Source organism: Kogia breviceps, chromosome 15, assembly GCF_026419965.1.
Source record: "Kogia breviceps isolate mKogBre1 chromosome 15, mKogBre1 haplotype 1, whole genome shotgun sequence".
Classification (NCBI taxonomy): domain Eukaryota; kingdom Metazoa; phylum Chordata; class Mammalia; order Artiodactyla; family Physeteridae; genus Kogia; species Kogia breviceps.
The window spans coordinates 63,797,000-63,818,418 of record NC_081324.1 but is presented as its reverse complement, the minus strand read 5'-3'; the positions used below and the strand labels follow the sequence as shown (position 1 = coordinate 63,818,418).

Sequence of the window (21,419 nt, the reverse complement as noted above, 5' to 3'; positions counted from 1 at the left end):
GCTGTGCAGCCAGCAGGCTGCCTGCGTGGACATTATCAAGGGCTTTCAGGGCTGCAGGGAGGGAGTAGAGGTCAGGGACGTTTCCCCTGCTACCCCATGGGGTCCTGTGGCCTCCACCTGAGATCACTGCTTCTGTCAAGGCGGCCCTCCCTATACTCCTCTTCCCAGGTCCCAGCGACCACCCTTCTTCCAGTGGTCCATTACTACTCAGGGTTCTCTACACTCTGCTCCATGTTGCTAAATCATCCCCTTATAAACCTTATTAAGTCCTAACTTGAGTGTGTCTCCTGTTTCCTGCTGAGACCCAGAGTAATGGGACTGCCTGCCCTGGATTTCCAGGGATGCCCCGGGTTGCAGAAATCAACCCGCCGCTCCACCAGCAGGCCTGGCCTCCTGTTTGGAGGCTTGGGCTGACCGATGCACTCCCCACAGCCTCCTCCTACCTTGGGTCCCAGCTGAGCATGAGGCCACGCTCCACTGACCTTCTGTCTGCTGCAGCCCACTGGCTGGCCTTCCAGGGTTCCGAGTCTTAGTGGCTCAGGCCAGAGACTCATTCCCCAGGGCAGTCCTCCTTTATGACTTCACCCACTGAAGTCACCAGGGAGACAATGCCGAATGTTCCACCCCAGAGTCTTGGCCTCTAGGAGGCAGGCCAGAGGATTCTCTGTCCACAGTGTAAATGGGCCACTGGCCCATGTCCCGCAGGGATGTAGAGGGCAGCCTCAGGGGCACTGGGCGCTCCCGGCACCATGGATGATGCTGCCGTCCTCAAGCGACGAGGCTACATCATGGGGATCAATTTGGGAGAGGGCTCGTATGCGAAAGTCAAATCTGCTTACTCTGAGCGCCTGAAGTTCAACGTGGCGGTCAAGATCATCGACCGCAAGAAAGCCCCCACAGACTTCCTGGAGAAATTCCTTCCCCGGGAAATTGAGATTCTGGCCATGGTAAACCACCGCTCAATCATCAAGACCTACGAGATCTTTGAGACCTCCGATGGCAAGGTCTACATCGTCATGGAGCTCGGGGTCCAGGGCGACCTCCTTGAGTTCATCAAGACCCGGGGGGCCCTGCAGGAAGACGATGCACGCAAGAAATTCCACCAGCTGTCCTCAGCCATCAAGTACTGCCACGACCTGGACGTTGTCCACCGAGACCTCAAGTGTGAGAACCTTCTCCTCGACAAAGACTTCAACATCAAGCTGTCCGACTTCGGCTTCTCCAAGCACTGCCTGCGGGATGACAGCGGCCGACTGACACTGAGCAAGACCTTCTGTGGGTCGGCGGCGTACGCAGCCCCTGAGGTGCTTCAAGGCATCCCCTACCAGCCCAAGGTGTATGACATCTGGAGCCTAGGCGTGATTCTCTACATCATGGTCTGTGGCTCCATGCCGTATGACGACTCCAACATCAAGAAGATGCTGCGCATCCAGAAGGAACATCGCGTCAGCTTCCCGCGCTCTAAGCACCTGACGGGCGAGTGCAAGGACCTCATCTACCGCATGCTGCAGCCAGACGTCAACCGGCGGCTGCACATCGATGAGATCCTCAGCCACTGCTGGGTGCAGCCCAAGGCCCGGAGCCTGTCCTCTGCAGCCATCAACAAGGAGGGGGAGAGCTCTCAGGCCCCTGAGCCCCCGAGGACTCCTGAGCCCAGCTCCAACAAGAAGTCTGCCACCAAGCTGGAGCCCCCAGAAGAGGCCCGGCCCAAGGCCTGGGCGGAGACAAGACCCGAGGAGGAGGCACTGGCAGTGCAGGTATTGAGGCAGTCAGAGGCCATAAGCCTCACCAGCGAGCAGCCCAGCAAGGAGATCGAGGAAGGGGCCCCCCGCAGCCTTCAGAGACACATACCTAGTCAGCTCTCGCGGCCCAGGGGGCCGGCAGAAAATGAGGCAGAGTTCATGGGCTCAAGCCTGAGCTCCAAAGAAGCCAAGGGACAAGCCAAGAAGGAAGACAGTCCCAGATGAGCCGCTATTTTCGTCAGTTTCTTCCCCCTCCCTTTGACCTTGGTAACTCATGTGGCTAAAGAAGCAATAAATCACTATATTACTGCAGACCCCGAGGTCAGTGTCTTTGCCCTGCGGCCTTTGGTCGCCCAGGGAGAGGATCCTGCACTCCCCCCGCCCCCACTCTCAGACCGCGCTGCGCTTCACCTCCTGCTTGGGAAAACACAGCCCTGTGTGCCCAGCCCTGACCATGACCTCAGGCCCCAGACCAGAGCAGAGCTGAGTAAGGAAGACATTGCTTCAAGAGGGAGGCCCATGAGTGCGATGCCGGGCTGGAGAGGGGTGTGAAGAGCAGGTGGCTGCGGGCAGAGGAGGGCTGGGAGGCGGGGGCCTTCCCCCTGGGGTCTGGGTCCTCAACAGCCCCACAAGGCTGCCGGTGGGGAGAACCTGTAGAGGCAGGCAGACCAGCCTCCCTCGAGCCCCTCCCCGTGGGCAGCTCTTTCTGCTCTGGCTCCAGCGTCCCCCACGTCCTGCCAGCACCCAGCTCCCGAGAGCGCCCTGAGTCATGCCGCCTTGTGGGCATCCCCCAGCAGCAGGGGCCCTGCTACATGGCCAGCCCCTCTCCAGCCTGCACATCCCGCAGTCACTGTGTGGTCTGAACACATCTTGTTCCCCTCTGGTCCCAGTCTTTCCCAGGGGAGACGCTCCTGCCAAAGCAGATAAGCAGACACTGGCGAGCAGGAGGGCACAGGCGTCCTTGCACGTGCAAGGCATGCCCGGCCTGCGGCCATGGTGTCTGCAGAGGGAACAGGCCCACGTGCGCATCGCCAGCTGCTGGGCACTGCGGCGCCCACCGTGCCCGTTCTCACACTGTCCTCATCCCGGCTATGCCGTGGCAGCTGCTTTCTCCTCCTGATCTGCACGTGCGCCTGACAACCTCGCGTGGACCTGCGGGTTTAACACACCAAGAGAACAAGAGCCTTCAAGCTCGCCTCTCCTCCCGCCCTTGCCGGTGTCCTGGGAGACGTGAGGTCCAGTGAGTGCCCCAGACATGGCCGCTGCCTGGCTCCTCCATCTCCCCACAGCCACCTCCACACATCCTGTGTCCCCAGAGCTGCACATCCCCATGTGTCAAGGCTCAGCCACCACCTAGGCCCCCATCCTTGCTCTCCAATCGCTGCCGCTGGTGGCCAGAGCCCTCCTTCTGCACCCAGTCTGCTCCCCACTGCCTGCAGGAAGGATCCCCCACACCAGCAGCCCTTGAGATCCTCCCAGGTCTGGCCTCCTCTTGGCCTCCCAACCCCCTGCCATGTGCCATAGCCCTGCTTGTGGATGCAGCCCTGCAGCCCTGCCCATCTCTCTAGGTTTGGCCAAGGGGCCACGGCCTCCACACACAAAGTCTTCTGGGGGCCTCTGCCAGGGCAGGCCTGCGAGTGCCCAGGGCCCAGGACAGAACCACCACAGAATAGTCCTGGAGGAGCCAGGAGCCCGGAGTCACACAGCTCGCCTAGCGGTAGAGTGGAATTCCAGAGCACATGGGGCCAGCGGGGGTGGGGACATCCCAGGAGGCTTGTGAACCTCCTCCGTCATCAGTGCGGTCATTGGGGCAGAGGGCAGCGTGATGCAAGAGGGCCTGGGAGCGACTCATTGCAGCCCAGCCCGGAGGCAAGCCTGGGCAGGAGGGACCTCAGGAAGGTGCACCTACTGTGTGCTTTACAGGTGGGGAGATGGCTCAGAGAGGGTGGGGCGACTGCCGGAAATCACACAGTGTGGAGCAGAGGCCCAGGTGCATGAGGCTCCCTCCTCCCCAGGTGGCCTTAGATGCCGGGCTACTCCTGTGAGGTGCTCTACTGCACATGGCCTGGGCTCAGACCCTTTCAGCCCCTTGATCCTGAAGCTTTAGGATCAAGTCCCTCAATGTGGCCTCTGTGCTCCCTCCCGCCCCTGCATGCTCTCACCACGCTGACCTTTCAGACCATCACACGCACTAAAGTCCCCGTCCTCCGTGTGGCCTGACCTCAGACCTCAGCCTTCCAGCCTCCCTGAGTCCAGCCTCAGCTCTGACCTCACAGCTCCATGTCCCTGTGTCACGGCCCAGCCGCAGGGCATTCATACTGTGGGTGACACTGAACCTCCCTGGCTTCCGGGCTCCAAAAAAGCAAGGTTCTGTTCACATCACCCAGGACCTGAGGCCGACCCTTGAATGCCATGGAGTGGAGAAATGGAGGCCAAAGCTCCGCAGGGGGCGTCCCAGGGTCTGCAGGTCTGGGATCCACAGGCCTGTAGCCGGGAGCACCCTGAGCCCCTATTCAGTCTAACATCCTCCCAACCCAGCACACCAGCAGCCCCTGCCCCTGCGTGTACATCCTGGGCAGAGCCGCCCGCTCCACACCCGGCAGGTCTGCTGGCCTGATGCTGGCACATGCCTCCTCCATCCATGTCCCCCAAGAACGAAAGAGGCCACACTGTCCTGGGCAAGGGCGGGTGTGGAGGAGCAGAACCCACAACAAAGGGAAAAGCAGGCGGTGGGGTCGGCTAAGAGGGCAGACGTGCAGGGTGCCCCCAACAGAGACCTGGGGGCGAGGGAGGGAGACAGGTGGGGACGGTGCCTGGCTTCCGGGGCCTGACCTGGGGGCCTCGCAGCTGGCCCCTCTGTGACACAAAGGAGTGAAGTTCTGGTCATTTCTACCAAAGCCCCCAGGAGAAAGGCAAGCATCAGGCCAGTCACTCCCGCTGGCATCTGGACCTGGCTGCTCTGCGCTGAGGTCTTCCACACAGACCTCCTGCCAGGGATCTCTCCGTGCTCCAGGTATGTCCATGCGCTGTGCTCCAGCCAGGACAACACACCTCCTCCCGGCACCTGGGGGAGCCCTGCTGATCCCCTGCATGCGGGTTCCACAGTCACTCTCACCCTCCCACCCACCCACAAACAGGACTTCCTCTCCCCCAACCCCTGGAGAACTGAGCACACACACAGCATGCCTCCTGTCCTGGCAACGCGCTACAGAGGACAGACAAGTGGACAGCAGGGCTTGCGAAACACCTGAGGAAATGCTACAGGAGGCCACGTTTCCCAAAGCAAGAACAAAAGGGTTTCCACATTGTTTCCAGGGGCAAAGACAGTCTGAGATGCAAAGATGATTTGCCCTCCCAGGGTTCCAACAGCTCACGAAGGTCCCAGTGACATAATTCAGGATCCCCCCTCACTCAGGTGCTTGCTCTTCACTGTCAGTGCTAGGGGTGCTGCTGTCCCCCAAGACCCCCGGAACCGCAGCACCAAGGCTCCACCCGAGGCCCCACCCACTCACTGGCCAACGCACCAGAACCCAGTCTCCCTCTGTTGCCGGTCCCCCTTCCCACAGGCCTGCCCGGTCCAGCCTCTCCGTGCCTGCTCACAGGCGCTAGCCTCTGATCACCCCAAAGCCCCTTCCCTATGTGCTCTTCCAGGACCCGTCTTAAAATGGGACTTGGGTTCTGGCTGCTCCTGCCCCGGGACCTGCAGCAGCTGTCCGACCCTCTCCTCCACCTCCTCCTAACTCTGGGACTCAGCCATTCTCAGAATGGCCTTCCCTCCCCCACACCCTTCCCTGCCTGGACCTATCACCCCCCATCCCAGCCCGGAACGTGCATCTGCCAGCCCACTGGGGACCGGGCCGCCGGGCTGGGCACTCACAGCCTCTGAGCTGCCCTCTGCCCCAAGCACGCCCTACTCGCCGCCATAGCACTGACCCACCCCCACCCCACCCCCGCTCCCCGGACAGCTGGTCTTGTCTCCCAGGCTTGGAACCACCACCAGCCCGGCCGGACCATGGCAGTCCCTCCCCAGCATGGCGGGTTCCGAAGACACAGCCCCAGAGGGGGTGCTCATCACACCTCAAAGAAGGGGCAGGAAATTGGCCCTCATGGGACAGAGGCCATTGCAGAGTCAGTCCCCACATCCAGGAGAGGGAAACGGGTGTGGGGCCCGCACGCTGGCTGGACCTGGGTGGTCCCCTGGGCCTGACTCGGGACAGTGCAACACAGCGAGGAGGAAGAGCAGTGCGGGTCACCACAGTCCTGGGCGCCAGCTTCCTTCCAGCAGGCGGGGAGCAACACTCCTGCCAGGCCAGCCTGACTTCCAGGGCTCCAGGGCCTGTCCTCCACCCAGTCCCCACTCCGGGCAGCCTGGCTTTATGACTTCACAGGCTGAAGTCACAGGGGGACAATGCTGGGTGTTCCACACCTCCAAGTGCAGGCCCAGACTGGCCAGACGGCTCCCCACGGTGCAAACAAGGACAATGCCTGCTGGCCCAGGTGGGGAGGGGACGTAGAGGGCAGTGGCGCCAGCCGCTCCTGGCACCATGGATGATGCCGCAGTCCTAAGGAAGAAGGGTTACATCATGGGCATCAACCTGGGCAAGGGCTCATACGCAAAGGTCAAATCCGCCTACTCTGAGCGCCTCAAGTTCAACGTGGCCGTCAAGATCATCGACCGCAAAAAGACACCCATGGACTTTGTGGAAAGATTCCTTCCCCGGGAGATGGACATCCTGGCGACCGTCAACCACCGTTCCATCATCAAGACCTATGAGATCTTTGAGACCTCCGACGGCCGTATCTACATCATCATGGAGCTTGGAGTTCAGGGTGACCTACTCGAGTTCATCAAGTGTCGGGGGGCCCTGCATGAGGACGTGGCACGCAAGATGTTCTGGCAGCTGTCCTCAGCCGTCAAGTACTGCCACAACCTGGACGTCGTCCACCGAGACCTCAAGTGTGAGAACCTTCTCCTCGACAAGGACTTCAACATCAAGCTGTCCGACTTCGGCTTCTCCAAGCGCTGCCTGCGGGACAGCAGCGGGCGCATCATCCTCAGCAAGACCTTCTGTGGGTCAGCGGCGTACGCGGCCCCCGAGGTATTGCAGGGCATCCCCTACCAGCCCAAGGTGTATGACATCTGGAGCCTGGGCGTGATCCTCTACATAATGGTCTGCGGCTCCATGCCCTATGACGACTCGGACATCAAGAAGATGCTGCGCATCCAGAAGGAGCACCGCGTGGACTTCCCACCCTCCAAGAACCTGACAGGCGAGTGCAAGGACCTTATCTACCGCATCCTGCAGCCGGACATCAACCGGAGGCTGCACATCGACGAGATCCTCAGCCACTCATGGCTGCAGCCCCCCAAGCCCAAAGCCGTGTCTTTGGCCTCCTTCAAGAAGGAGGGTGAAGGCAAGTACCGGGCTGAGTGCAAACTGGACACCCAGCCAGGTTTGCGGCCCGAGCACCAGCCTGAGCACAAGCTGGGGGCCAAGACCCAGCACCGGCTGCTGGTGGTGCCCGAGAACATGGACAGGATGGAGGACCGGCTGGCTGAGACCTCCAGGGCGAAGGACCATCACGTCTCCGGAGCCGAGGTGGGGAAGGCAAGCACCTAGCGGTGCAGAGGGCCTGGGGGGCGTGGCGCGGTGAGCACCCCATAAGCTAAGTAGGAGGTAGAAGCTGAAGAAGGCACAGGTGCAAGAACAAGTAAAATCCGTCAATTAAACCGTTATTTTGATTATGTTATATTAGCTTTCTTCCACTTAGTAGCAAAGACATTAAATCCTGACCACCAAATAAACCACAGAGTGTATATAGCAGAGAGGCCCGAGAGGAGTCATTTTTCTCTAGGACTCAGCACTCTCCTCCCTGTGGCGCAGGGGATCTGGAGTGGGGGCCAGGCCTCACGGGCAAGGACTTTGTGGCCGCCCACCCGCCAGGCCCCCACGTGCCTCCCCACCCTGCCCAGCCCCCACTCAGGCAGCCCTTCCTCAACATCCCCCTCTCCCTTCGTTCCCGCGGTTGGGATGGGAGACCCCGCAGCCGAGACCTTCCAGTGGCATTCCTCCTGCCCCTATCCCCGCCAAGCAGCACTCATGCTTTATCAGCCATCACCTCCATCCCTGCCAGGTGGTCAGCACCTGGTCTTTGGTGGCCTTGCCTGGACAGTGCCCCACACCTCACTCACACCCACCCAGACCTCCACCCCCTACTTGCTGGGGGCTCCCTCAGGGCCAAACCCACCCTCCTCTATGGAGAATAAAGCACCCAAAACGGCCCTTTCCTGACCCTGGATGGTCCCAGCCCCACCCCCTTGGTGGGGCACAGGGCACAGCCGGGACCTGGCTCCCAGGAACTTGCAGGACTTCCCTGAAGAGGAGCACGGGCCAGCTGGGGCCCAGGCAGCCTCCAGGGAGCATGAGGATGGCCCGCTGCACGGTGCGTGTACTCAAAGTGCGAGGGGCTCCCATCTGAGCAGACCCCAGGCTGCCTCTCTGAGCACAACCCGACCCTGCCTGAGGGCTAAAGAGCCTGTCTGGGAGCCAGCCCACCTCCCTGTGAGGAGCTGGCCCCAAGACTTCCGGGGTCAGGCACCAACAGCCTCGGGCCCAGAGGCAGGTGCCCACCCGTGGTGCCCACGGCACTTTCGGGTCCAAGTGGAGCCCAGCCCCACCGCTTGTGACACTGTGGCCCAGGTTACTGTTACATGGGGGTCTCGCTGGTGAGGTGACAACAGGGTGAGGCCAGCAACCCAGCAGCACGTGGCAGGCAGGGCCTGGAGCCCCGAGCAGAGGGAGGGAGGGGACATGAGGATGGCCCTGCCCACCTGAGCTGGAAGCCAGGTGCTTGGAAGGTGATGGCTGAGGCCACTGGGAAGGCACCTCCCACAGGAGCAGCCTCACATGCAGGACCCGTGCAGCTGCATCACCAGCAAACCATGCAGGTCAGGCCTGGCCAGGGAGGCTGTGGACCTGGGCCCAGAGCCCCGGTGAACCTGGCGGCGGGGGGACCAGGGACCAGCTCTTCATGCAGGAAAACCTGGGGCTCAACCGCCAAGGGCTCTGCCCTCCCCAAGGGTGGACTGAAGGGCTGTGAGCTCAGCTCAGAGGCAGGTCCCCAGCCCTGGGGGCACCACTGGAAGCAACGCACGCAGCAGCAAGAAAGGCTGGACACCCCGGCCCTCCGAGGGTCACCACCCAGTAGCCTCCTCCCGGGAGGTCCATGGTCCTGAGTGCAGGATGCAGGTGCGATGCAGGCGCGAGGGTGACCCCGGGGAGCGCAGGCCACAGGGCAGAGGCAGCCCCACTGAGCTGCAGATGTTCTTTAATGAGGATTAAATAGGAACAGGTTGGGGTTCGTTAGAAAAGCATGTCAGCAAGGCCCTGGGATACTCCACAAGGCCACAGGGCAGGTCCTGTGCCAGCCCAGCGCCTGTCTTCTGGGTCTCCTGGGATGCTCGCTGCTTCGGGCTGAGGTCTGGGTCCCCAGAAAGCCAGAGTCCTCTGCTGGGCAGAGAGCTGCCCTGAGGGCTCCACAAAGCTCCCGCAGGCCCAGCCCAGGATGGACTAGAAGAAGTCCGAGGCTTTGCGCCGGGCGGGGAGCTGCAGCAAGTTGTCCGTGATGCAGGCCGGATCCTGGCTGAGGGGGGTGTGTGTGGCAGAGCCAGGAGCTGGTGTGCTCGTCGGGGTCTGGGGCCCGCCAGCTGGGGTCTTGAGGTGGGTAGAGCGTGCTGGGGACGGTGTGTAGCTGGCACGCAGGGCCCGGTCCGTGTACTTGCTGGCTGTCCTGCTCACGAGGCGCTGCAGGGCTGGGGACATGGCTGGGCTCAGGCCTTTGGGGGTGAGGCTGCAGCAGAAGGATGGGGTAGGTGAGAGGCAGGATTAGGCCCGACCAGGCTCCCCCCGCAGCAGGGCCTCCCTTGGCCCCACAGGAAGGCTCCTGGGAGATGGGTGATCATTCCGGGTGGGGACCTGGATGGCCTGGCCCAGACAGTGAGCCCAAGCCTGCAGTCAAGGGGTGTGGCTGCCCTCGGCTGAGAGGCTGCAGTGGACCCCAACCCTCTCCGAGGGCAGCGATAACACCGATTCCATGGGGTGGACAGGAGCTCAGTGGGGACAACGGGCCTAAAGGCGTCCCACAGGTACGCGGGAGGAGGAGGCTGTGCACAAGGCGGAGAGGGCCCCGCTCCAGCCAGAGGGACGGCCACAGGCCTCAGCCCTGAGAGCGCCCACTGCAGGGGCCGGGCCACCCTCACCTGGCTAGGTTCTCCGTTGCCCTCCGCAAGGCCTCCTGCTTCTTGGCCCGGTTCTTGGCGGCAGCCTCGTTAGCCATCTTCAGGCCCAGCCGCTCCCTGCGGCCCGGCTCCAGGATCTAAAAGACAGCAGATGTGGGGGCGCTGGGCCACTACCCAGCCAGGGAGTCCTTGCCATGGGGGCGCTGGCCTCTTCCCATGGCCCCTGTGGTCCCAACAGCCCACCATCATTGCCCCTGAAAGCCCCCAGCCAGACTGAGCTGCCCACCCACCCAAGGCCCGCCCGGGTTCTTCATGAAGCCGGCACTGCCCGGGTCAGGAACCTGTGACCCCCTTCCAGGAAAAGGGCCTGTTTCAATATGCTTTCGTCTGACTGCCAGGGTGTACCAGCCTCTGCGTTTCCATGGAGAACTTCAAGAAATGTTTCGTGGGCCTGTCTTTCTGTTTGTTTGTTTTAAAGATTTATTTATTTAACTCTATTTTCTTTTTGGTTGCGTCAGGTCCTAGTTGCAGCACACGGGATCTTTGTTGAGGCATGTGGGATCTTTGTTGTGGCGCACGGGCTTCTCTCTAGTTGTGGCATGCAGGTTTTTCTCTTCTCTAGTTGTGGCATGCAGGCTGCAGAGTGCGTGGGCTCTGTAGTTTGCAGCACGCGGGCTCTCTAGTTGAGGTGCGTGAGCTCTGTAGTTGTGGTGCGTGGGCTTAGTTGCCCCGCAGCAAGTGGGATCCCAGTTCCCCGGCCAGGGATCTAACCCGCGCCCCCCACAATGTAAGGCATACTCTCCACCAGTGGACCACCAGGGAAGTCCCTGGGCCTGTCTTTCTATTGGTTTTTTGTTTCCTTTCTCACTTGCAGCAGTTTCATCTATGTTGGCGACATTAACGTACACCGTTCAGATTTCTCTTCAATTATCTGCTTGTAGTTTTACTTTCGACGTTTTCCGCTGTACTCGGGGTTGTCATCTTCCCGTAGCGCAATCCAGCCCCCACTCCATTTGTGATTTCTCCCTTTGCTGTCATGTTTAGAAAGCCTTCCTGTCTCAACATTACATTAAACGCCGACTAGTATGTTATTCTGAGGTTTAACATTTGTTGTTCTAACAACATTCAACTTTTCTATCTTTCTGGAACTCATCCTGCTGTGTACACTGAGGGCCCGGCTTGTTACCCTAGCTCCACACGCTCAGCACGGTGCCCCAAATCCTGCCTGGGCGCTGGGACCAGGCTCAGGCCTGACCCACCTGCCAAGGGTGACTCGCTTCAACGCCTGGCGACACACATCCCCCTGCAAGTTTTTCTCAGCTGTCGCCACATCCCAGGCTGAGAACCAAGGTGCCCGGGCCCCACGCATGCTGTCTGGCCGCGCCTCACCCCTGCGCTGGGGAAGCACCCGCCCCTCGGCCACCACGTTTCTGCCACACAGGTCTGTGCTTTCTCTCCAAGCCAGTCGCTCCTATGATTGTATGTTTCTATTGCTACAGTGACCGACACTTTTTCCTTTGCATTCCACATCGGTGCTGCCTGTGTTTAAAGAGACCCGTGACCCTGTCCCCTCCGCTGACCTATGTGAATTCCAAATTCCGTGCCTCATTCTTTGGGGTTTCAAAGCAGATGACGTGACCCTGCAGCCTTCAGCCTCTGTGGCACCACCCACCTCTGCCACCAGCAACCCCTCCCCAGCACCCAACAGTATGCGCAAGGCTCTGGGGACCTCCCCCACTTCCCCCCCAAACCACACCCATCACTCAGTTTCCCCACAAACTGTGTGCAGACCAGGGACCTGCCTTCCCAATGTCGCTCTGGGGCCCCACCTGCCTGCCTGTTCGCTGGCACCTTCCCGGGCCACTCCATCCCTACAAACCACCTGCCACCCGGCCCCCTTGCCTGCCTGCCTGGCCCACAAAAGGCCTTCCTCCTGGGCTCCAGGCCTTGTGAACCCCAACTCTGACTGCTCCTATGACACCGGGCTGGGGGCGCCTGATCTGGTTCTCCCATAACCAGAGGCCTCTCTCTGCAAGGACACAGCCCTCCTGAGGACACAGCCACATCCCACGGACACTAGGGTTCCGGACCCTTCCCGCCCTCAGGCTACAGCACAGCAGGAGTTCCTGGCCCACCTGAGATCACCCCTCATCTCTGAACAGCCCCATCCTCCAGGCCTGCAGGCTCAAAGTGGCCCCGGCAGCTCCCTGCCTTGGTGCTTTGAACTCCCTCCTCAGTCTCTCCCCCAACCCAGCCACTCGCCCAGGCCTGTCCTTGGTGCCTGGTCCTACGTGCAAGTGCAGTGCCTGCCCAGGTATGCAGCCCAGCCGCTGTGCACGGAGCTATGGGTGCTCAGGAGGCCCTGCGTCCACCTGTGCTGCTCCCACCACGACCCACCTTGAAGGCTGGCCCTGGCGTCCTGTCCACATAGGGCGTTTCAGATCCTTCGACTCTCAAGGGTGTGTTCTCGACCTCCCCCCAGGTCATCAGTGGAGACTCGTTCACACCTGCGGATGGAGAGCACACAGCCAGCTCAGGCCTGGGACCTGGATGGGGGTTGCAGCTCACAAGCACCAAGGCCAGCAGCTGCCCTCTCTCCTTCCCAGGACCAGAACCCGGCACTTCTGACCTCTGGGAGGGAAACATCAAGGCCAGCCGATGCCCCTGCACCGTGGGGTTCAGCCTGGGGTAGGGGGCTTCACAGAGAAGCTGGGCTGGGTGAGTTAGACCCCCATCCTAGCACAGGGCCAGGGGGGCCCCCGGAGGACAGTCACAGGACCCCGCTGCAGGGAGGAGATCCAGGGCCTTCCAGGGCTCCCAAACCTCCCAGGATCCTGGGCAAACCGTGGTGCCTCCACAGGCCCTTGTCATGGCGCAGCCACCGGTGCTCCTGGGCGCAGAGAGAGACCACTGTGTGCCCAGGAGGCCACCCCGAGTCTCGTGTGCCTGCTGTGATCTCTGGGCTTAGGTTTGTGAGCACTGCACACCTGCTGACGTGAGACCCAGAACTAGGAAAAACTACCCAAGACTGACAGGGACACCCAGCCCAGGCCAGTGACACAAGGTGGATGGCCTGAGGGAAGCACACATGGCCCTGCAGGACCCCTCAGGCTTGTCCTGCCCACCTGCACAGACCAGGCACGGCCCCTGGAGGCCCAGGTGCACCCAGTCTCCTGCAGACTGAGCTTGGCTTCCATGCGCAGGATGCCTGCCCAGGGGCTTCCCTGGTGGCACAATGGTTAAGAATCCGTCTGCCAACGCAGGGGACATGGGTTCAAGCCCAGGTCCGGGAAGATCCCACATGCCATGGGGCAACTAAGCCTGTGTGCCACAACTACCGAGCCTGCGCTCTAGAGCCCGTGAGCCACAACTACTGAAGCCCGTGTGCCACTACTACTGAAGCCTGTGCGCCTAGAGCCCATGCTCCACAACAAGAGAAGCCACCGCAATGAGAAGCGAGTGCACAGCAATGGAGAGTAGCCCCTGCTCTCGGCAACTAGAAAAAACCCGTGTGCAGCAGCTAAGACCCAATGCAGCCAAAAATTAAATAAATGAATAAATAAACAAAATTTTTTAAAAAAGGATGCCTGTCCAGCGCCCACTGGACTCACTGGCCTCCCCCCCAAGCCCCTCCGCCTGCTCACCAGGCCAGTCTGTCCCACTGAGCTCAGGGCGAGCCACAGGAACCACCCAGCTATACCAGCTAGACCAGCTGGCCCCACACGTCCCAGGTCGGGCCTACCTGAGAGCCCAGCCACCCACAGCCCTGTTCGGCCCTGGCACAGATGGGACCCTGGGCCCGAGTCACATGAGGCACAGTGCAGACCGAGGGGAGTGACAGGAGTGCCAGGCCAGCTGGGCAGCCCACCTCACCCCAGGCCAACCCACCAGCCAGCATGTTTCTCACCAGGGGCAGGAGAAGGCGTGGCGATGAATCCAAATCCGCCCACACGAGGGGACTCCTGGGGGATAAGCTCCTTGCCATCCGGGCCCACCTTGCCCTGTTTGTGCTGGAGCGACAGGAGAGGTGGTGTCACGGGGCCAGGCCATCCCCGCTGGCTGACGGGCAGAGGCTGCCCACCCCCGCTTCCTGGGTGCAGACCCAGGGGAAGCGGGCAGGACTCTGGCCCTTGTAAGGACCTTGAGGACCCGTCAGAGTGGAAACCAAGCGAGGAAGCACCTCCGCCTTCCACGCCGAGCCACACCTGACAAGCGTTACCTTCAGGGGCCACTGACTTCAGGGCCCTATGGGCAGCTATGCTAACTGGGGCAACTGTGCTCTGATGGCTTACACAAGGCACCTGTAAAAGCCTCCAAAACAGTCCCCCCCACCTCCCACCTCCTCAACGCCATGACCGCCGGAGTCACCACCCTGCAGTAAATCCGGGGTCAGGAACCTCTGCTGTCCGCCACACCGAGCCCAGCCTACCCCACGGGAACTGGCACAGACCTGACCCACAGAACGTGTCTGATCAAAGCCCCCACAAATGGAGAAGAGACTCAGACCCTGCCACATAGTGACGCAGACACCCCCCCACCGGCGAGCCCTGTTGAGCCCAACGATGGTCCTAACATATGGGGGTGGCCAGGAACAGAAAGGCAGGGATGCCCACGCCACCCCGCTGGCCCGGCCCCTCACCTGGGCATTGAGGGCAGCTGCCTGCTGCAGCTGGGACCTGCTGAGCGCCTGGCTAAAGGGGTCCCTGAGGAAGCGGGTGTTCTTATGCACCACCTGCCGTGGCTTCTTAAAGAGCTGCTCTTCGTCGGGCACACCTGGCAGAGGGAGCAGAATCACCTCAGCGTCAGGATGGGCAGGCGCCCGCCCCTTGCTCAGGGCCTGAAGGAGAGGAGCTGGTTCCCCACGGAGCACAGCCTGAATGCAGCTGGGGGAGCCACACGACCGCACAGACTCTGCAGGCAAACCTGCCTGCCCTGAAACGGACCGGGACCCCCAAAGGCCCAGAGTACAGGGGGCACATACACCCCCCAAAAAAAACCAATCCAAACCTTCGGCCCCAGCCTGCGCCCCACCCGGCTCGCCGCTCACCCTCTGGGTAGTACATGAGGGAGTTCTTGGCCTTGTACTTCCAGGTCTCCACACCAGCCTGGCCACTCTCCACAGCTTGGCACTCTGCCGACGGGAGCGCGAGATTATCCTTCTGCCTCTGCGTCATGGTGGGAGCGCGGGTCAGGGAGGACCCCCGGCCCTGGGCCCTGGCCCAGGGACCCCCACCCCGAGTGGGTACCACTGACCCTGCACCAGGGCACCTTCTCAAACTCCTCCTCGGCCTGGTAGAGCCATGCGTGGCGCGCCCGGCTCTTCTCCTTGGCCACCTCCATGATCTCCTGGAAGGAGGCGTTGTCCTCGCTCGTGTACCGGCTCAGGAAGACGTCCAGGCTGGGCAGGGGTTCCCTTTCCTCCTCCTCTGTGGCCTCTCCTGTGCACGGGTGCAGGCAGGTGACACGAAATCATCATGTAGTCACTCGGTCCCAGGAACCCTCTCTCTGGATGTGGGTCTGTCCGTGAGAACCCACACTGCCAGACAACACCCCCTTGGGGGGAATCAACTCCCCCATCTGCCCAGGGAGCCCCCAGGGGCCCTTCCCATCTGCTGGATACCAGTGAAGAGTGCGCTCTGACTCAGGCTGGGAGGGGGCATCGGGCGTCAGAGCAGCATGATCACAGGGGGTCCTCCCACACCAAAACAGTGCCTGTCCTGTAGGCCCTGCCTCCAAAACTCTGGGCTGTCCCCTTGTCCCTTATCCTGACTCCCTCCCTTCTTGGTATCTGTGCTACAGGGGGGTGACTGTCACCTAAGCCTCGTGACCCACTAGCGGACCTGATGGCAAGGACACTGTATTATCTAGCGGTGGGCAGGGGGCCACCTAACAGGCACTGGGCCACACCCCGGGCTGCCCTGGCTGCTGCCAGCGAAAGGGCAGACCACTGAGGCGGTGCAGCACTGCATACAGCAGTACAGATGCGGTGGGGACGACAGGGGAGGGCCTCTACTCCACCCCCTACCACCTGCCAGGCAGCGTGCAAAGCACTGTGCCTAAAAGGTCAAGACAAGTGTCAGAAAGGTGGGCACTCAGACCCTGTCCTGCCACCAAAAGCTCTGGGACCTGCAGAGGTTACTGCCCTCCTGAGCCTCAGTCCCCTCGCCTGCAACCGTGAACTATGTGCTGCCTACGCTCAGGCTACTCACGGGATTTCTGCATTTACCAAAAATTAAGGGGGATTCAAAGGAAAGGAATCTGCCAACAGTCTGTGATTCTCGAGCCACATAGCAACGGAGAACCACGCTCTGAGGACACACAGGACGTGCTGTGATTGGCAAGAGGCTGGGTTCTGGAGCAGAAAATGTCACACATGTGCTCGCACAGAGCACCAGTGCCAGCGGAGCACACTGTGGATGCGACGCTGGTAGAGAGCAGCTCATGGCCATCTACACGCACACATGCCCAACCCAGATGAAGCACCGACTGAGAGGAGGCCCACGACACACTGTTCACAGGGCCCAAGACGCTCCTTCTGGGGAAGGCTCCCCGGAAAAGTCAGGATGAATCTTTACACTCCAGTAAGCGTGCTGAAGACCCAGAGGCCCAGGCACATCCTAGGTGCAGAGCATGCAAACAGGAGCAAAAGGACCTGCTCTTGTGGAGGGAGAAACGGTAAACAAACATTAACGCCTTTTAAACTGGTGTGTCCTCCGGCAAGAAAACAGAGCCAGGTGGCAAATCACAGAGCACAGGGTGAGTGACTGCACTGGGAGGTCAGGGAAGGTTCCCTGACAGGCAGCATCTGAGCAGAGACCTGAAGGAAGAGAAGGAGCAGCCATGCAGTCACCCACAGGGGGCGACCAGCTCAGAAGAAGCAAGTGCAGAGGCCCCGAGGCATGTGAAGGAGGCAGTGAGGGAAGGAGCCCCCGCCCCAGGCTCATGACGTGCCCCGGACAGAGGCTGGTACAGTGAGCAGGCCAGCAAGAGGGGAGGCGAGATTCCCATGCCACAGAGGAGGGCCGGAGGCTCAGATGACCCCCATGTTTGGGAGCTGGACCCAGATCTTCTGCCTTCTAGACCCCATGGGTTGCCCTTTAAGGAGAGACCCACATGGACAAGAAGTAGCCTTCCCCTGAACACCCCAGGGCCCCACAGACGAGGTCCCCAGGCAAACCCAACAGTATGAGGGAAATAGGATGCTCACTCACCATCACCGTCCTCCAGGCTGTGGCCCCGGCCCCGGGCCTTACTGCCCACCACCCCGGTGCCTGTGTGCACCTCAGGGGTTTCAAATGTGGCTGGAGTCACATCTGGGGGAAGAGAAGGGATGGGGATTGGAGGGAGCCTGAAGCAACAGTTCAGCGGAAGTCCCCTCCTGCCCCCCACAGGACTCTTCTTACAGGGTGGAGGGGGCTCTCGGGACATCTTGCCCAGGGCAGAGCCAAACTTGATGGCGATCTGGCGCATCCGTTCCAGGTCTCCATTCTCCTCGGCCTCCAGGTACTCCTTCTGGGCCTGCAGCTTCTCCACATCAGGAAAGAAGTCCCTCTGGATGACCGTCTGGAGGCCCTAAAGGCACAATCAGAACACAAGTCAGAGCTCTCGTCTGCCTCTCCCCTGCCACTCAGCCCACAGGGTACGTGTGAAGCCCCCAACCTCTGTCCAGACCAAGAATCCCCGGAACTTGGTGGAACGTAGTGCTGTAATTTTTTTTTTCTCTTTTGGCCACGCTGTGCTGCTTGTGGGATGTGGGACCTTAGTTACTCTACCAGGGATTGAACCCAGACCCTTGGCAGTGAGAGCGTGGAATACTAATCACTGGACCTCCAGGGAACTCCCACTGGGTGCACTTTCAAAGCATTCTCTCTCCCTCACTAACTGGTCACTTTCATTCTCCTTTGCTGGCTCCACCTCCACACCAGCTGGACCAATGTGCGTATTGCCACTTTCACTCCACCCATGATCTCCTATTTCCAGTCTGAATCCTTCACCGGGACCCCTTCAGCCAGTCACCCCACCACCAGCACTGGTGGAGATTCCCAGCTTTGCACCTCCAACCAGACATGCCCCTGAGCTGCACGTCTGCACACCCAGCTGCCCACTAACGCCACCTGCCTGCACATCCCAGCAGCTCCCCAAACTTAGCCAACTTCCTCCCAGCCCCGTGCCAGCTCCTCCTACTTCAAGGGCGGTGGGATACCCACCCGCTCAATGATGCTGCCACAGTAGCAGCCCGTTTCCAGGACCCCCAGCCTTAACACTTGTCATTATTGCTCTCCAATAAACCCTCTTTATCGCCATCCTCCCGAATTCCTACTGACCCTTTAATAGAACCTTGTTTCCCTGACACCCGCCCCCCCCAACGCGTACAGACACATCCGCCCCTTCTACTCCCTGACAGCAGGGACACCTCGCTCCACACTGTGCTTGTTTGTCCCCCCGACTGTCCACATCCCGAGGGCAGAGACTCGGGCTGCTCCACCTTCGCGAGCGGACAAGAGCGTCGGTACCCAGGGAGCGACCCGGGGGGAGCGCGGGGCGGGGGAGCGCGGGGCAGGGAAGGGGCCTGGAAATCGCTGGCGTCCACGCCGAGTCCTACCTCGATGTACTCCTCCTCGTCCAGGACCTGCTGCCTGCTCGTCGGAGCCCCGACCTCTCCGGCGGCGCGCTTCCTCCGGGTCCCGGACGCTGCGGGAACCAGCACGGACCGGACCGGAGCGCCGGGCGTCTCCATCGCTATCCCAGCACCGCCCCGGCGGCGCAGGCGCGGCGCAGGCCGGGGGCGGGGCGCTCCAACTGCTCAGGCGCCTGAAACAGCCCTACCAATGGGGTAGCCGCGCGTTTCGAAGGCCGGCCCGGGCTCCGTGCTGACGTCACCATGAGCCCTGAGCTTTATGGAGGTTGTAGTCTTCGTCCCGCCCCGCTCTGGTCTTTAGTATCTGTACTGTGGGAGCCACGGGGCGCTGCGGTAGGGGCTAGGGGCATGTTGCTCCTGCTAGTCGTGAAAAATTACAGCACTACGGAATTGGAAGCCTTGGAATTCCAATTTCTCGCAAATAATCAATATATGCTTCTATGTTATTTTTAAAAATACGCTTCTGAAATTTTGGTTATATATGAGTTTCAAACTTTTTATTCAAAGTTTATGCAAGAAAAGAAATGTCTGGTGCCTAAGTGCCAGAGTTGGCTTCAATCCTCATTGAAATGGACAAGAAAATTGTCTAAGCATTTCTCACGAAAGATCATTTCTTCCCAAAAGGTTGTAAATTATGTCAAACAATTTCTGCCCCAGAACGATTCAGTACAATTCAGTGGGGACTCCATGGTATGATTCCTCCCCTTGTGGAGCTGACAGTTGAATGCAGAAGACAGACACTAATCAGATCATCCCACAAACAAGCATAACACAGCAGCGGGCAGGTGCAAAAAAAAAAAGAATCCTACCTAGGGGCCATCCTACCCAGGGGCCATCCTATCTAGGTGGTAGCCTACCTAGAGGACAGCCTACCTAGGGCGCAGTCAGGAGAAGTTCCCCAGGAAGGAAGTGGTTGCAGATCCAAAGGATGAACAGGCATTGAACAGGTGGAGGGGGAGAGCATGTGCAAAGTTCCAGTGGGAGGAGAACTTTGGATACACAAAGTGCAAGGAGCAGTGGGGTGGGAGCTGACGCCAGAGGGGCAGGGCCAGGCTGCACAGGGCTCGTGGGTCATGGGTCACGGCGAGGAGTTTTGTCTTTGTTCTGGGAGCAGTGGGAGCCCTGGGAGTGCTGTAGGCAGGGGAGAGGCATGTTCAGAGTTGCACCCTGACTTTTATGGAGAATGAATCACAGACGAACCAGGGTAGGTACAGGTGGACCAGTTGGAGGCAGCTGCAACAGTCAAGGTGAGAGATGACAGCGATTTTCATCAGGCTGGTGCAGTCGAAGCTGGGGAGAAGGCAGATTCTGGGATTGTTTGGGGAGGTAAAATCGACTTGCCGTTGGCCTGGGTTTGGTGGGTGAGGGCGAAGAGGGGTCAGGGTGCCTGCCCCTAGCTCTCTGGCTCACGCACCGGGGATGCACAGGGAAACAGCCTGCCATGGATAAAGTGACCTAGAGGAGCCCTGGGCTTCCAGGTGGAGTCATCAAAGGGATAGCTGGACATAACTGCCTAGCACAGGGGAAAACCCTGGGATGGGATGTAAATGTGAGACGGAGATGGGACTCAAGTCTGAGGGTGGATGAGATAAACCAGGGTGAGAATGGATATGAGAGGGGAGAGTCTGGGCTCGGCCCAAGGACACCTGTGTTACAGGCAGCTGCGGGGCGAGCCTGCCCAAGATAGCTGGAGAGGAGGGAGAAGCCAGGAGGGCAGCATAACTACTGGTCCCTTGAAAGCAGAGCACTGATCACGGGTGCCCCACACCATGACATAAAGCCACTCAGCCAACGAGGGCGAGCTTTCTGGGACCAGGGGGATGAGGGTGTCCCAGCCGTGGGGAAGCTCCACGGGCAGGCTGTGCGGTCTCCAGGGATACAGCCAGGATTCAGGAAAATGGGCTCTGTGACAGTAGGAAGTGTGCATCCAGGAGGGTGAGCGAGAGCTGCTGTCCTGCCCAGGGACCCCTCGTACTCTGTGTTCTCTGAGCTGACCTGCCTCAGAGAGTTCTGCCCAGGAGCTGCCCTGGCTTCTGCACCTTTTGTGGAGGGACTGTGTCTCCTGCCAGATACCCACCCACATCCCTCCAGGACCTGTGAGGAGGCAGGATAAAGTCCCCACGCCAGGTGAGGGGGGTGTTAGGTGCCTCGTGCCCACCATACAGGCCAACTTGGGGAACTGAGGCCTTGTTTTCACGCTGTCCTTCTTGCTGGGGCCAGGATGATGGAGGGGACAGCATTTTCCAAGGCAGTGGAGGGGGGGATTCTCCCAATTGAACCTGGTCTGGCCCCACAGGGTGGCAGAGATTGGCTGCTGTGAGGGAGGCAGACACTCCTGCATGGAAACCCCAGAGCGAGGAAACCAAGGACGCCCACCCAAGAAGCAGCTCCTAGAGGCCAGTGCAGGGTGCTGGGCCACGATCTGTGAGGCAGTCTGCTCTGCTGGGCCCACCCTGGCACAGGGACGGAGGACTCACCGGGCTGTGACAAGCCTGCCCCCAACTCCCTGGGAAGGAGAGGAGGGGCAGGTCCTGGCTGGGTGTGGAGTGGAGCCACGGAGGACTTCGAGTCTGGACTGCTTTCTCAGAGCTTGTAGTAGCTTGTTTATTTCTCAGTATCCACACAAGACTCACAAGATTGAGCAGCGGGAATGGGGCTTCTGGAGATGACCTCACCTAGCCTTCTTATTCCGCGGGTCAGGATGCCCAGGACCCTGGCACCAGCCCCAGGACGCAGAGACCCCACCCGCCCAGCCTCTGGAGGGTTCTAGGCCAGTCAAGGGGGCTGCATCCCTGCTGAG

The 21,419-nt window shown here is 60.6% G+C and overlaps 3 protein-coding genes across 5 annotated transcripts; 2 read left to right on the top strand and 1 right to left on the bottom strand.

Moving 5' to 3' along the window:
- Positions 1–749: 749 nt before the first annotated feature.
- Positions 750–1,855, top strand: TSSK1B (testis specific serine kinase 1B). Its single transcript, XM_059041188.2, is given in 2 exon segments — positions 750–1,827; positions 1,830–1,855. Coding segments are annotated over 2 exon segments (1,104 nt in total).
- A 4,431-nt stretch (positions 1,856–6,286) lies between these two features.
- On the top strand, positions 6,287–7,363 carry TSSK2 (testis specific serine kinase 2). The gene has a single exon (XM_059041199.1). The coding sequence runs from the start codon at positions 6,287–6,289 to the stop codon at positions 7,361–7,363; it is 1,077 nt and encodes a 358-aa protein (XP_058897182.1).
- A 1,675-nt stretch (positions 7,364–9,038) lies between these two features.
- ESS2 (ess-2 splicing factor homolog) lies at positions 9,039–18,776 on the bottom strand. Of its 3 annotated transcripts, XM_059041172.2 has the most exons (11): positions 18,584–18,749; positions 17,385–17,553; positions 17,193–17,294; positions 16,208–16,333; positions 15,250–15,419; positions 15,029–15,146; positions 14,621–14,754; positions 13,889–13,991; positions 12,379–12,488; positions 10,003–10,118; positions 9,039–9,593 (listed from the first exon to the last, which is right to left on the bottom strand). In XM_059041172.2, exons 1-11 carry the CDS (start codon positions 18,716–18,718, stop codon positions 9,314–9,316), a joined length of 1,563 nt encoding a protein of 520 aa, XP_058897155.1. In that variant the 5' UTR covers positions 18,719–18,749; the 3' UTR covers positions 9,039–9,313. The 3 variants fall into 3 exon arrangements, with proteins under 3 accessions (XP_058897155.1, XP_058897152.1, XP_066870542.1); XM_059041169.2 differs by lacking the exon at positions 16,208–16,333 and having other exon boundaries at positions 18,584–18,776; XM_067014441.1 differs by lacking the exon at positions 16,208–16,333 and having other exon boundaries at positions 15,029–15,112; positions 15,231–15,419.
- Positions 18,777–21,419: the final 2,643 nt, after the last annotated feature.